Source organism: Mirounga leonina, unplaced genomic scaffold (genome assembly GCF_011800145.1).
Source record: "Mirounga leonina isolate KUSES-001 unplaced genomic scaffold, KU_Mleo_1.0 Mir_366, whole genome shotgun sequence".
NCBI lineage: Eukaryota > Metazoa > Chordata > Mammalia > Carnivora > Phocidae > Mirounga > Mirounga leonina.
Genome location: NW_023270709.1, coordinates 923,653 through 937,120, shown reverse-complemented (window position 1 = coordinate 937,120; position 13,468 = coordinate 923,653). Strand labels below are relative to the sequence as shown.

At 46.9% G+C, this 13,468-nt stretch overlaps 2 protein-coding genes across 5 annotated transcripts; both read right to left on the bottom strand.

Moving 5' to 3' along the window:
* Positions 1-354: 354 nt before the first annotated feature.
* LSM2 (LSM2 homolog, U6 small nuclear RNA and mRNA degradation associated) lies at positions 355-8,351 on the bottom strand. The gene is made up of 5 exons (XM_035030555.1): positions 8,128-8,351; positions 7,389-7,456; positions 1,260-1,290; positions 1,078-1,137; positions 355-836 (listed from the first exon to the last, which is right to left on the bottom strand). The coding sequence occupies exons 1-5, from the start codon at positions 8,128-8,130 to the stop codon at positions 711-713; spliced, it is 288 nt and encodes a 95-aa protein (XP_034886446.1). The 5' UTR covers positions 8,131-8,351; the 3' UTR covers positions 355-710.
* A 1,390-nt stretch (positions 8,352-9,741) lies between these two features.
* HSPA1L (heat shock protein family A (Hsp70) member 1 like) lies at positions 9,742-13,321 on the bottom strand. 4 transcript variants are annotated; one of them, XM_035030553.1, is made up of 2 exons: positions 13,262-13,321; positions 9,742-11,974 (listed from the first exon to the last, which is right to left on the bottom strand). In XM_035030553.1, exon 2 carries the CDS (start codon positions 11,959-11,961, stop codon positions 10,036-10,038), a length of 1,926 nt encoding a protein of 641 aa, XP_034886444.1. In that variant the 5' UTR covers positions 11,962-11,974; positions 13,262-13,321; the 3' UTR covers positions 9,742-10,035. The 4 variants fall into 4 exon arrangements, with proteins under 4 accessions (XP_034886444.1, XP_034886443.1, XP_034886445.1 ...); XM_035030552.1 differs by lacking the exon at positions 13,262-13,321 and adding an exon at positions 13,090-13,246; XM_035030554.1 differs by lacking the exon at positions 13,262-13,321 and adding an exon at positions 12,990-13,009.
* Between the last annotated feature and the right edge of the window lie 147 nt (positions 13,322-13,468).

The following is a 13,468-nucleotide window of genomic DNA, read 5'->3' as shown; positions in this document are numbered from 1 at the left end:
GTGTAGCGATTTGGCTGGGTTGAGGAGGCAGTCCGGCAGCACCAAATGCATTTTGGTGTCTCATTAACTGTCAGGTTAACAGGACAGAGATGGACAGGCAGCAAGTACTCCTTGTGGGTACAGTACGAGCAGACCACCGTAGGCAAGCCATACAGGTGGGAGCATGTTCAAGAAACATGGTGTAGCCCAGGTGAGAGATTATATGGTTCATACCAGGGAGAAGAGTGGCAGACAATGCTGGGAAGTTGGGCTGGACTCTTGGCTGGGGTAATAGAGTAGCAGGGCTTGGATGAATTCAACATTCCTTTCCCACCCTCCAGGCTCCTTCCCAAAACACATGCAGAACCAGAACTCAAATGTGTATCATAAGTTTATTCCCGATGCGGGACAGATTCCTTCCACCCCCAAAATGAATCACATGCTGCCCTGGAGAGATCTAGGAGATTCTCCCACCATATCCTGGGAAGGGGTGAGAAAGGCAGGTGCTGAGGACAAGGCAGGCTTTGCAGTTCCCCAGCCTACTTATCCTCCCCTCCTCAACAGAGGAGAGCTAGCTGTTCCCCACTATTATTCTCATCCACTCTTCCCTTAAAGGAAAAAAAAAAAAAAAAAGACAAAAACCCCTCAAATACGGGAGGGGGGGGTCCTGGGCTGCGACTTGAGGTGAAAGGTCACCAACAGAAGAGGGACAGGGAGGGGAGGAGGGATCATCACTGTTTCTGCTGCAGGGCCTCCTTCCTTGCTGCGTCCTGTAGCAACTGTGTGTCCACCTCATCTGCCGGCAGCTGCACATAGCGGACCACTGAGCCCCGGATGAAGCAGTTCTTCACTGATAACTAGAAAGAAAGACAAATAAGAAAACACCCTGAAAATTGTCCACTGTCTGGGGCGCCTGGGTGGCTTAGTCAGTTGGGCACCTGACTCTTGATTTTGGCTCAGATAGAGATCTCAGGGTGCTTCACTCTCGTGCGTGCTCTCTCTCTCAAATAAAAAAAATAAAATCTTAAAAAAAAAGAATGTCAGGTATCCACCCAGGAGCGTCCTGCTTTTGTTTCCTCTTCACCATCACCAACTCACCATGTGAGGATATTTCTCAGGGTCTGTAACACTGATGTCAGTTAGTTTGATGTTGAGGTACTAAGAAAAGAAGATGAACACCGTCATTAGCGCTAGAGACAGAGACAAGATGCAAGTACCCAGCCCTGAAACTCTCCCCTCTCCTTCCCCGAGACCCCATTCTAGGCTCCCTCATATCTTACCTGATCCACAGAATGGAGGGTTCCACAGATGCTGTTGGGGGAGAAGGAGGAAAGAACCAAATCAGTTTACACCAAAATCAACAGAGAGATGATTTCAGAGCATGGATAAGAACATGGCTGGGAAGTCAAGGTTTGAGGGAGCCAGAAAAGGGAGAACCAAATGGGGCATTCCTAAGCCCAGGAACAAGAAAGACGATGCATTTATTGTAGTGTGTTATTTTAGACTTCACATCTTCTAAAACCAAGGCACTCTTAGCAGCTAGTATTAAACAACTGTTATAAACTAGGCCTGTGTTCCCCATAGTATTTGCAATCTTTACAGCTACTTCACAAGGTAGCTATTACCAAACAGGGGCTCAGAGATTGTGTAATGTGCCCAAGTGTAGAAGAAACAGGGACTTGAGTTCACATCGGTCTGATCCCCAAACCATCAGCTATTTTCAAACATTTGCTGGAACCCCATATGTAAAGTAGACAAAGTAGCTTAACATTGTTCTTGATGATGCAGGCACAGGGATGTCCTCTCCCTTCCTCAGTCCCTGGGCCCTCTGAAATGTTTCAGAACACCAGGGCTCCAAGTCATGCTACCTCTCTCCCAACTTCTTTACTTTCTGTCAATGGCCTCAACAGTCTCTCAATCTCAAATCCTGAGCTGTACTTCACCATCCTCCATGACCCATGTACCCATCATTTGGCAACATTTTCCTAACATCTCTATAATTCTTTCTAGTTTGACTTCTACAAGCCAAAGTCTAATTACACCTCAATCCTGGCCACCTTTATCCTAACCACCTACATGTCATCACCAGATTCTATGTTCCTTAGAACTGTGGTTCTCAAACACTGATGTGTGCTCAAAAGTTTTATAAGTCTGAGATAAAGAAACACAGGTTAGGGGCGCCTGGGTGGCTCAGTCATTAAGCGTCTGCCTTCAGCTCAGGTCATGATCCCAGGGTCCTGGGATTGAGCCCCACATCGGGCTCCCTGCTCTGCGGAGGCCTGCTTCTCCCCCTCCTACTACCCCTGCTTGTGTTCCCTCTCTCACTGTGTCTCTCTCTGTCAAATAAATAAAATCTTTGGGCGCCTGGGTGGCTCAGTTGGTTAAGCGACTGCCTTCGGCTCAGGTCATGATCCTGGAGTCCCGGGATCGAGTCCCACATCAGGCTCCCTGCTCGGCAGGGAGTCTGCTTCTCCCTCTGACCCTCCCCCCCTCATGCTCTCTCTCTCTCTCAAATAAATAAAAATCTTTAAAAAATAAATAAATAAATAAAATAAATAAAATCTTAAAAAAAAACCACACAGGTTAGTATAGCATTGTGTTGAGTATGTATGTAGTATGCTAAAGGTTGTCAGTATTTTCTTCCCTAAGGATAACTCTTTAATTGCCCTTGCGATTTTTTTGTTACTAAAAAAATTTTAATGAAATGATCATACTGTGCAGTTGCTTAAGCATCAGACTCTTGAGGGCACCTGGGTGGCTCAGTAGGTTAAGTGTCTGCCTTCCACTCAGGTCATGATCCCAGGGTCCTGGGATCAAGCCCTGCGGCAGGCTCCCTGCTCAGTGGGAAGTCTGCTTCTCCCTCTCCCTTTGCCTCCTCCCCCCGTTCATGCTCTGTCTCTCTCTCAAATAAATAAAATCTTAAAAAAAAAATTGTAAAGAAAATAAAATATTGGAAAAAAAAAGCGTCGGACTCTTGGTTTCAGCCACTTTCAGGTCTTCAGGTCGTGATCTCAGGGTCATGAGATCGAGCTCCACATCAGGCTCTGCGCTCAGCTTTCAGGTCTTGATCTCAGGGTCATGAGATCGAGCCCCGCATCAGGCTCCACGCTCAGTCTGCTTAAGGCCCTAGGGTGCCTGGGTTGCTCAGTTGGTTAAGTGCTGGACTCTTAATTTCTTGATTTTGGCTCAGGTCATGATCTCAGGATTGAGACCGAGCCCAGCATGGGGCTCACACTGAGCATGGAGTCTGCTTTTCTCCCTCCTCTTCCCTCTGCCCCTCTAAAAAAAAGAAAAGAAGACTCTCTCTCTCTCCCTCACTCTCTAAAATAAATCTTAAAAAAAAAAAGTCCGTATCTTGCCAAAAATAAAGCTGGCGGTTCTCTGTTGGACCCCAATTTTTGTTAAATTCTAAGTCTTTAAAATCCACTGCCTGAGAGACACACTTCCTCAGTGGTGGTTTCCCCACATCCCTTGGCTGCTGGGAAGACTTTGACAACACCCTATTACCATCTGCAGCGGTGAAGTGACTTTTGAAACTGCACAGGTGGTGTCATTTCATGCTGTCTCTTAATATCTGGCACAACAATGGTCTGACAAGCATGAGAGAAAGCTCTTTTCCTATACCAGTGGACTACCTTCAAATCTTGTCCCTGTTTTAGGATATGGGGCTATAACATAAGCTATTCTTGCCATGTGGAAGACCCAGAAAGGAGAGAAGAGGAAAACCAAAAACAAATCATCTCATAGAATTGCCTAGGTTGTTCTGACTTCCATTCTTGTCTCGCTATATGGCCCCAATCTATATGCCATCAATACCATGTCAATGTTTCCCACACTGAGAAATTATCTCACAAAGAAACATGGGAGATACTGTTGGGGGCAGGGGGGTACGGGGATACACTGATTCAAAGTTTCTAAAGAAGGGGCGCCTGGCTGGCTCAGTCTGTTAGAACATGCAACTCTTGACCTCAGGGTTGTGGGTTTGAGCTCCACCTTGGGTACAGATTACTTAAAAATAAAATATTTTTTAAAAAGTTAGGTATTAAGGGGGCGCCTGGGTGGCTCAGTTGGTTAAGCGACTGCCTTCAGCTCAGGTCATGATCCCAGGGTCTTGGGATCGAGTCCCGCATCGGGCTCCCTGCTCTGCGGGGAGCCTGCTTCTCCCTCTCCCACTCCCCCTGCTTGTGTTCCCTCTCTCGCTGTGTCTTTCTCTCTCAAATAAATAAATAAAATCTTTAAAAAAAAAAAAAAAAGTTAGGTATTAAGAAGAACACCTGTGATGAGCACTGGGTGCTGAATGTAAGTGATGAGTCACTAAATTCTACACCTGAAACTAAATTACTCTTTATGTTAACTGGAATTTAAATTAAAAATTGAGAAAATTAAATAAATAAATAGAAGTTTCTTTCTTTTTTTTTTTTTTTAGATTATTTATTTGAGAGAGAATGAGAGAGAGAAAGAGAGCACGTGAGAGGGGAGAGGGCCAGAGGAAGAAGCAGACTCTCCGCCGAGCAGGGAGCCCGATGCGGGACTCGATCCCGGGACTCCAGGATCATGACCTGAGCCGAAGGCAGTCGCTTAACCAACTGAGCCACCCAGGCGCCCTTAAATAGAAGTTTCTAAAGGAGAGTCAGGTAATAAGTAACAATACTTTATTTTTTCTTTTTTTAAAGATTTTATTTATTTGACAGAGAGAGACACAGTGAGAAAGGAAACACAAGCAGGGGGAGTGGGAGAGAGAGAAGCAGGCTTCCCCACGGAGCAGGAAGCCCGATGTGGGGCTCAATCCCAGGACCCTGGGATCATAACCTGAGCCGAAGGCAGACACTTAACGACTGAGCCACCCATGCGCCCCAAGTAACAATACTTTAAATGTATACTTCATTTAAAGGATTTTTTTTAAAGGACTTTTTTTTCCTAAAGAAAGATGTGTACAAAGTTGCACACATAAGGATGTCCAGGGCAGCATCGTTTGTAAAAGCAAGAAACTGGAAACAGCCTAAATGTCCAACAGCAAAGTCTTGATTAAATTAGTTCCCAGCAGCTAATAAAAATGCCATACAGACATTAAGAATATTAAAGATCGGGAGCCTGGGTGGCTCAGTTGGTTAAGCGTCTGCCTTCAGCTCAGGTCATGATCCCAGGATCCTGGGATTGAGCCCCGCATCAAGCTCCCTGCTCAGCGGAGAGCCTGCTTCTCCCTCTCTCTGCCTGCCGCTCTGCCTACTTGTGCTCTCTATCTCGCTGTCAAATAAATAAATAAAATCTTTAAAAAAAAAATGTTAAAGATCAACTTTATTGACATGGAAAATATCCACAACATATTGCCAAATGAAAAGCAGGTTTCACAGTTGCATAAAGAATATGACCCCAGGGGTGCCTGGGTGGCTCAGTCGTTGAGCGTCTGCCTTCGGCTCAGGTCATGATCCCGGGGTCCTGGGATCAAGCCCCGCATCGGGCTCCCTGCTCTGCGGGAAGCCTGCTTCTTGCTCTCCCACTCCCCCTGCTTGTGTTCCCTCTCTCGCTGTGTCTCTCCCTGTCAAATAAATAAATAAAATCTTAAAAAAAAAAAAAAAAAAGAAAATGAAAAGCAAGTTTCACAGTCGCATAAAGAATATGACCCCAGGGGTGCCTGGGTGGCTCAGTCGTTAAGCATCTGCCTTCTGCTCAGGTCATGATCCCAGGGTCCTGGGATGGAGCCCCACATCGGGCTCCCTGCTCCATGGGAAACCTGCTTCTCGCTCTCCCACTCCCCCTGCTTGTGTTCCCTCTCTCTCTGTGTCTCTGTCAAATAAATAAAATCTTAAAAAAAAAAAAAAAAAAAGAATATGACCCCCTTTTTATTTAAACTCCAGTTAGTTAACATACAGTGAAATGTTCGCTTCAGGCGTAGAATTTAGTGATTCATCACTAACACAGAATACCCAGGGTTCATCACAGCAAGTGTCGGTCCTTAATACCCATCGATCCATGCCCCCACACCCACCTCCCCTCCAGCAATCCTGTTTGTTCTCATAGTTAAGAGTTTGTTTTCTGGGGGCGCCTGGGTGGCTCAGTTGGTTAAGTGTCTGCCTTTGGCTCAGGTCATGATCCCGGGGTCCTGGGATTGAGCCCCACATCGGGCTCCCTGCTCGGGGGGAAGCCTGCTTCTCCCTCTCCCTCTGCTGCCGCTCCCCCTGCTTGTGCTCTCTCCCTCTCTCGTTCTGTCAAATAAATAAATAAATTCTTAAAAAAAAAAAGTTTGTTTTCTGGTTTGCCTCTACCTTTTCTTTCCCCATGTTCATCTGTTTTGTTTCTTAAATTCCACATACGAGTATGGTATTTGTCTTTCTCTGACCGATCGTTTTTAATTTATAAGAGAGAGTGTGCAAATGTGCGCACACCAGACAGAACTGGACTTCAGTTCTGGCTGTGTCATCTACTAGTTGTGTAGACTTGAGCAAGTTTCTTAACCTTTCTATGCTTCAGTTTCCTCATGTTTAAGATAGCAGTAACAGTATGTGTCCTATAGAGTTCTTACGAGAATTAAATGAATTAATAAATGTATTCAGAATAGTGCTTAACTGACAGGATGTTCCCAAATGTTAGCTATTTTTCTTTCTTTCAGCACACACTTATTAAGCACCTACGATATACCAGGTCTATGGTAGACATTAGGTACACAAAGGTGAGCTTAAACATGGTCCTGGCCCTGTAGGAAGGATAGGCCGTAAACAATAAACATACTTTTATGAAATCACAATTTGAGAAGCACACATGAGGAAAAAAATAGACTATATGACAGATACTACTTGGCGAGAAGGACCAGGAAAAACGTCTCTCCAAGGATACAGCATTTATCCATGTCCTGGATGCTAATTAGGAGCTAATGACAGAAGGGGGTAGAGGCTGTAAAAGCAGCACAGACATACGGGACTGCACTGGGCTTTGGTTTATCCTTTACATTTTCTTTAACAAAATGGAGATTGTGCCACATCGACTATTCTGCAACAGCTCTCCATATCAATACATCTTATTCCTCTATGACAGCTGTATATTATGGAAATGCCACAACTTAATTAACCCATTCCCTATAGATGACTATTTGCTTCCAATTTTTGGCTATTGCAAATAAAACCACAAACACCTCTGTGATACACCTTTACTTGTGAAACTGATGCATACATTTCTATAATTGGGTCAAAGGAGTAAATAATCAGAAAAAACAGAACTATGTTCATTTTGTTAAAAAAAATTTATTGATGCCTCTGCCCTCTGATGGCTCTCTTGTACTTTAAGCTTAAGGCACAGGTCATTTATTTCTTTTGTATCTCTCCCACTTTGTCCAGCCCTCAAATAATACTTGTCAAAGAGGTTCCAGAGCCCCGCATTTACCCACCCGCTACGGACTTGCTCGAGCAGGTGCCTACCTCAGGTCATTCTTGAGTTCCACGACCACATCCTTGCCCACCAGGGACTTGAAAAAGGAATAGAAGAGCTATTGGGCGAGAGAGGAAAAACCATCACCTGGGACGGTACACGGTAGGAAGGAGCGTCCCTCCCTCTGCTAGTATTCCCAAATACTGGTATTGGGATCTCCACCACATCTCTGGCAGTTCTCAAAACTTTACGGGAAACAATACTCTGACAGGGATGACCGGCTGGAGCCCAAATACACTTCACTGAGCATGACTTAAAGCTCCAGAAAGACGCTCTGCCCGGCACCCCTCGGGCTCTCCGGGTCGGTCTCTCAATCGACCACCTCTCCTGGGCTCCTGCCCACCCCCGCAACCCCCCACTCCCAGTGGGCAGAATTGTAGAAAGCATCCCATTCTCACCCTCCCAAAGCCTGGCCTCCGTCACAGAAATACTCCCTGAGGTCTAGCTCTTCCCTCCCCTCCTGTCCCCAACTCTCTCGCGCGTTTCTTTTGTTTTTTTCCCCGCATAAGGGGGAAAAAAAAATCCCATTTGCTCCGAAGTGTGTCCCCCCAGAATGCGAGGCGTAGGAACTAAGAACAGAGGGCAAACCCCAGGGCCCAACTCCGGCCCCGAGGGTCAAAGCCTAGACGACCCCCCGACACACACACCCCCCCCGCCGCGCGCCGTCTCCAACCGTCCGGCCCGCCCGCGCTCCCCCAGGGCGCCCCCTTGTGACGTCACGGTACCTACCATGGTGCTCAAGCCGCGGGCTGCCGGCCGGACCGGGAAGGCGAAGGCAGGGAACCGCAGGCCTGGGGTCGGGCGGCAACCGGGAAGCGAGCCCGCGCGTGGGGCGGGACGGAATCGCGCAGGCGCAGCGAGAAAAGCCGCGGAAGCTCTGAGTAATGACAGGCGCGCGCGGCAGACTCGCGGCTCCGGGAAAGCCGGCAGGGGAGAGCCGAGGGGGCGTTTAAGCCGGGGAAGGGGCGGGTCTTCCTGCCTTCCCACTTCCTCCCGGAGAGGCGGGCTTCCACCACGCAGGCGCGAGCCCGAGCTGTTACCGAGTTTTGAAGAGGCTCCTCGCCTTTCCGGGGTTTTTACTTGATAGTGCCCCCCACGGTGCTAACACCCTACAGACACTCTTTTGAAAACTGTCGAGGAACTTGGGAAAACTCCTGATTTGTGCACTTTTCTATATCCGTTACACTTCGATAAAAAATAAAATGTTGCGGAGTCGCCGAGATTAGGAGCCAGAGCACTAATCTTGATTTTATCAAAGGTTCCCAATAAACATTTTTCTCCCAAGGACCCATGTTTCTTACACCCTTTTGCCTAGGGCTGTCCTGTAAAGGACTGAGTAAAACCAAAGAGAAGCTTGCTCAGGGGTAGAAATTCCTATTCTAGTATTTCACTTCCAAATATGCCCCCTCAAACACTAAAGGACACAAGTGCACAGTTACACAGACTTCTATACTCATGCCCCTAAGGGTTTTATAAAGATGTGATATTATGACACAATAGGTGAAAATACTTTTTTCAAGGAATAAGACTGCTAAATCCATTTCTCATCTTGCAGAAAAGTATCCATACGTCAGCAGTTTGTTGTAAAAATGTTTTCTGCATGTAAAGGATGTAATAATAGACTACGAGTACACAGATGTTGGGTGTCCTAGACCCCACCTATAAATGTCATAAGGACATCAAGCAGAAGTTTGTTCCCCCCAGTTAAACCCTAAGCACCTAAACGAGTCTATCACTGAGTACAAGCAGAAACTATAAATAGCAACTGCTCTAGCTGGAGCTAAAGGTGCCTGATGATCAAAAGTTATTTTCCTGCTTGAAACAATTAGTTCATGATAATTCAAGTACTTTCTCCTTACCAGTTTAATCATTCACAATGATTTCACAATCAGACCACACTCACACTCTTCATGAAATCTTCTTTACCTTACTTTTCAAGGTACGCTCACAGTCTATAAAGATACCAGAAGAGGGGTGCCTGGCTGGCTCAGAAGAGCACACGACTCTTCATCTTGGGGTCATGAGTTTGAGCCCCACAGTGGGTGTGGAGACGACTTAAATAAATTAATTTAAAAAAATAGGGGCTCCTGGGTGGCTCAGTCATTTGGGCATCCGACTCTTGGTTTCGGCTGAGGTCATGATCTCAGGGTGGTGGGATGGAGTCCACATCAGGCTCTGAGCTCAGTGTGGAGTCCGCTGGGTTTCTCTCTCCTCTGTTCCTCCTCCCCCTCAGCGTTCTCACATATGCTCACGCATATGTGCGTGCTCTCTCTAAAATAAATCTTTAAAAATAAAAAAATAATAAACTTAAAAATAGTAAATCAATAAAGATACCAGAATAAATTTGTTTTAGGAACAAATTTACTGAGTGACATTTAACCATCCACACAGGAAGAAAGTTGGGGAGGTCGGAAATAAATGACATTCGAATTCATCAAATGGTTCAGGGGCCTAGTTTTCCTAAGAGTCAGAAACATGGATTGAGAAAAGATGGTATACAAGACTCTTTTGTCAGAATCCGAAGGGATGGTAACTTAGGTCCAGGACAGTCAATTCAGTAATCATAACAATGTTTGAAAATGAGGGCAACAAAATTCACCTTAGAGGCACCCTAGAACCCTCCAGCTCCACATAAGATTAATCTACTTCTTCAATGGTGGGGCCTGTGGCAGCCCTTCCAGGAGTATACCCCGTCCCACAGGAAGGCCCGGTGCATCCTCCCTGGTAGAGTTTTGTGATGATTGGGTTACACACCTGCTCCAATTCCTTTCTCTTATGATCAAACTCCTCTTTCTCAGCCAGTTGATTGGCCTCCAGCCATGAAAGGACCTCATTACATTTATCCAGTATTTTCTTTTTATCAGACTCACTAATCTTGCCCTTCAAGCCTTCATCACTCACAGCACTCTTCATGTTAAAAGCATAAGATTCTAAAGCATTTTTTGCAGAGATTTTCTCTCTCTGGACCTCATCCTCCGCTTTATACTTCTCAGCATCCAGAACCATGCGCTCAATCTCCTCCTTGCTCAGGCGGCCCTTGTCATTGGTGATGGTGATCTTATTGGCCTTGCCTGTGCTCTTGTCCATGGCTGTTACATTGAGAATACCATTGGCATCGATGTCAAAGGTCACCTCGATCTGGGGCACTCCCCTGGGTGCAGGAGGGATTCCAGTCAGGTCAAAGCGCCCCAGGAGGTTGTTGTCTCGGGTCATGGCCCTCTCGCCCTCATACACCTGGATCAATACCCCAGGCTGATTATCTGAATAGGTGGTGAAGATCTGCGTCTGCTTGGTGGGGATGGTGGAGTTGCGCTTGATCAGGACCGTCATGACGCCCCCAGCCGTTTCCAACCCTAGGGACAAGGGAGCCACATCCAACAAAAGCAGATCCTGTACCTTTTCAGACTTGTCCCCCATCAGGATGGCTGCCTGCACCGCTGCCCCATAGGCCACGGCCTCGTCAGGGTTGATGCTCTTGTTGAGATCACGACCATTAAAGTAGTCCTGCAGCAGCCTCTGAACCTTAGGGATACGAGTGGAGCCCCCCACTAACACAATGTCATGGATCTTAGCCTTATCCATCTTGGCATCCCGAAGAGCCTTCTCCACAGGTTCCAGAGTGCCTCTAAACAGGTCTGCACACAACTCTTCAAACCGGGCTCTGGTGATGGACGTGTAGAAGTCAATGCCTTCATAAAGTGAATCAATTTCCAAGTTGGCCTGGGTGCTAGACGACAGGGTCCTCTTGGCCCTCTCGCAGGCGGTGCGCAGCCGCCTCACGGCCCGCTTGTTCTGGCTGATGTCCTTCTTGTGCTTCCTCTTGAACTCCTCCACGAAGTGGCTCACCAGCCTGTTGTCAAAGTCCTCCCCTCCCAGGTGGGTATCCCCAGCTGTGGCCTTCACCTCAAAAATTCCATCATCTATGGTCAGGATGGACACATCAAATGTGCCTCCACCTAGATCAAAGATCAAGACATGTCGCTCTCCCTGACCTGCTTTATCTAAGCCATACGCAATGGCAGCAGCTGTGGGTTCATTGATAATTCTTAGCACATTGAGACCTGCAATTACGCCTGCATCCTTGGTGGCCTGGCGTTGAGAATCATTGAAATAGGCTGGTACAGTGATCACAGCATTGGTAACGGGGTGGCCCAAAAAAGCCTCAGCAGTCTCCTTCATCTTCGTCAGTACCATAGAAGAGATTTCCTCAGGATAGAAAGCTTTTTTCTCCCCTTTGTATGACACCAATACCTTGGGCTTGCCTCCTTCATTGATTACTTGAAAAGGCCAAAGTTTCATATCTGATTGCACTACAGGATCATTAAACTTCCTGCCAATCAGACGTTTGGCATCAAAGACAGTGTTCTGCGGATTCATGGCTACCTGGTTCTTGGCGGCATCCCCGATGAGCCGCTCGGTGTCCGTGAAGGCCACGTAGCTGGGGGTGGTGCGGTTGCCCTGGTCGTTGGCGATGATCTCCACCTTGCCGTGCTGGAACACCCCCACGCAGGAGTAGGTGGTGCCCAGGTCGATGCCAATGGCCATTCCCTTAGCAGCAGCCATGGTCTTCCGAGGCCTGAGAAGAAAAAATGAGGTAAAGTTTTGGCACAGTGCTTTTTTATTTTATTACTTTCAATTGTGGTAAAATACACATAATTTGAAAATTTACCATCTTAACTGTTTTTTAAGTGTCCTGTTCAGCGGTAAGTTCATTCATATTGTTGACCAACCTCCAGAAAACTTTTTAACTTGCAAACCTGAAATTCTATACCCATTAAAACCACTCTCCATTCCCCTCCTCTCTCCGGCAACTACTATTCTACTTTCTGTCTCTATCAGTTCGACTACTATTAATAGAATGACATAGTAATTTCTTCTTTGTGACTGGCTTATTTCACATAGAAAGATATCCTCAAAGTTCATCTATGTTACAGCATGTATCAGTTTCTTTACTTCTTAAAGCTGAATAATATTCATTATAAGTATATAACACATTTTGCTTATTTATTCATTCCCTCCTTGGACACTTGGGCTGCTTCTACCTTATGGCTATTGTGAATAATGCTGCCATAAATTCGGTGTACAAGTATCTTTTTCCAGTCCCTTCTTTCACAGACAGTGCTTTTTGGACTAAAGTATTCTTAGCGAACTGGAAGCAAATGGGAGGCAGTTAGCATATACTGTGTTCAATTTTCACAGGGCCTAACTATCTGTGATGTTTATTCTGCGATTGTACCTGTCCTCCTGCTGAACTAAGATTATTTTATATTCTGGTCTCCTCAGGAGACATTAATCGCCACACTTCGATTTAGCTACCTTCCACAGCTCCCTTACCCTCAATTAGGGATTTGTCGGGAGTAATATTGGGCTGGTCTGAAAATGGCTGCTAGGAACCCAATCAAACCCTCACAAACTTTCTCAGACGAGACTGAGCGCCAACAAGCAATCTCTCTCCGGTCTCTGGAATAACGCCTATCTGAAGACACTAACAGATCAGCTCCCCGACCTCTTTCCAGCAGCACTGACAAATCCCACCCACCTTGGCGCTTACCAAAGGATTCCCCTTCCCTGATTGGTCAATGCCCCATTACCTTAGACTAAAACTATAGAACGTTCCAGCACTTTCTCAAACACGGATCTATTAATCTTGCCTACTGCCATTCCATTTCAGGGAGAGCCCTCCAGGCTCACCTATTGTCCCGCCGCCTTCGATCCAGTTTGATAATGTTCTGATTGCGGAGCCCCGGAGGGTGGGGGCTCCTTCAACATCCAAAATGCGCAGCTGGTGTTCCCCCACCCCCCACCCGCCCCGCCCTACAACTTTGAGCGGACTCCGGTCCTACCATCCCGATTGCTTACTAACCCATGAGGTCAAAGGCAGCACCCCCATTGTAACGCGTCTAGGATAGCAGCGTCAACACTGCCGCCCCCACCCTGCCTCCCTCCCTCCCAGCCCCTCCCAGCCCCTCCCACCTCCTCGCACCGACCCCACCCTCCCCGAAGCCTTGCCAGCCTCAGCAAGCCCCAGAAGAGTCTGGAGAGTTCTGGGAGGGGCGGCACCCTGGACGCC

What these genes read in the sequence shown, in the direction of transcription:
- LSM2 (XM_035030555.1), bottom strand. An exon ending in GAACTCAAGAATGACCTGAG is followed by an intron (nt 1,291 to 7,388) that starts GTAGGCACCTGC and finishes CTCCCCCAACAG; the next exon opens with CATCTGTGGAACCCTCCATT. An exon ending in CCCTCCATTCTGTGGATCAG is followed by an intron (nt 1,138 to 1,259) that starts GTAAGATATGAG and finishes TTCTTTTCTTAG; the next exon opens with TACCTCAACATCAAACTAAC.
- HSPA1L (XM_035030551.1), bottom strand. Translation starts at nt 12,111, where the DNA reads ATGAACTTACCGCTGAACAGGACACTTAAAAAACAGTTAAGATG. An exon ending in CTTAAAAAACAGTTAAGATG is followed by an intron (nt 11,975 to 12,067) that starts GTAAATTTTCAA and finishes TTTTCTTCTCAG; the next exon opens with GCCTCGGAAGACCATGGCTG.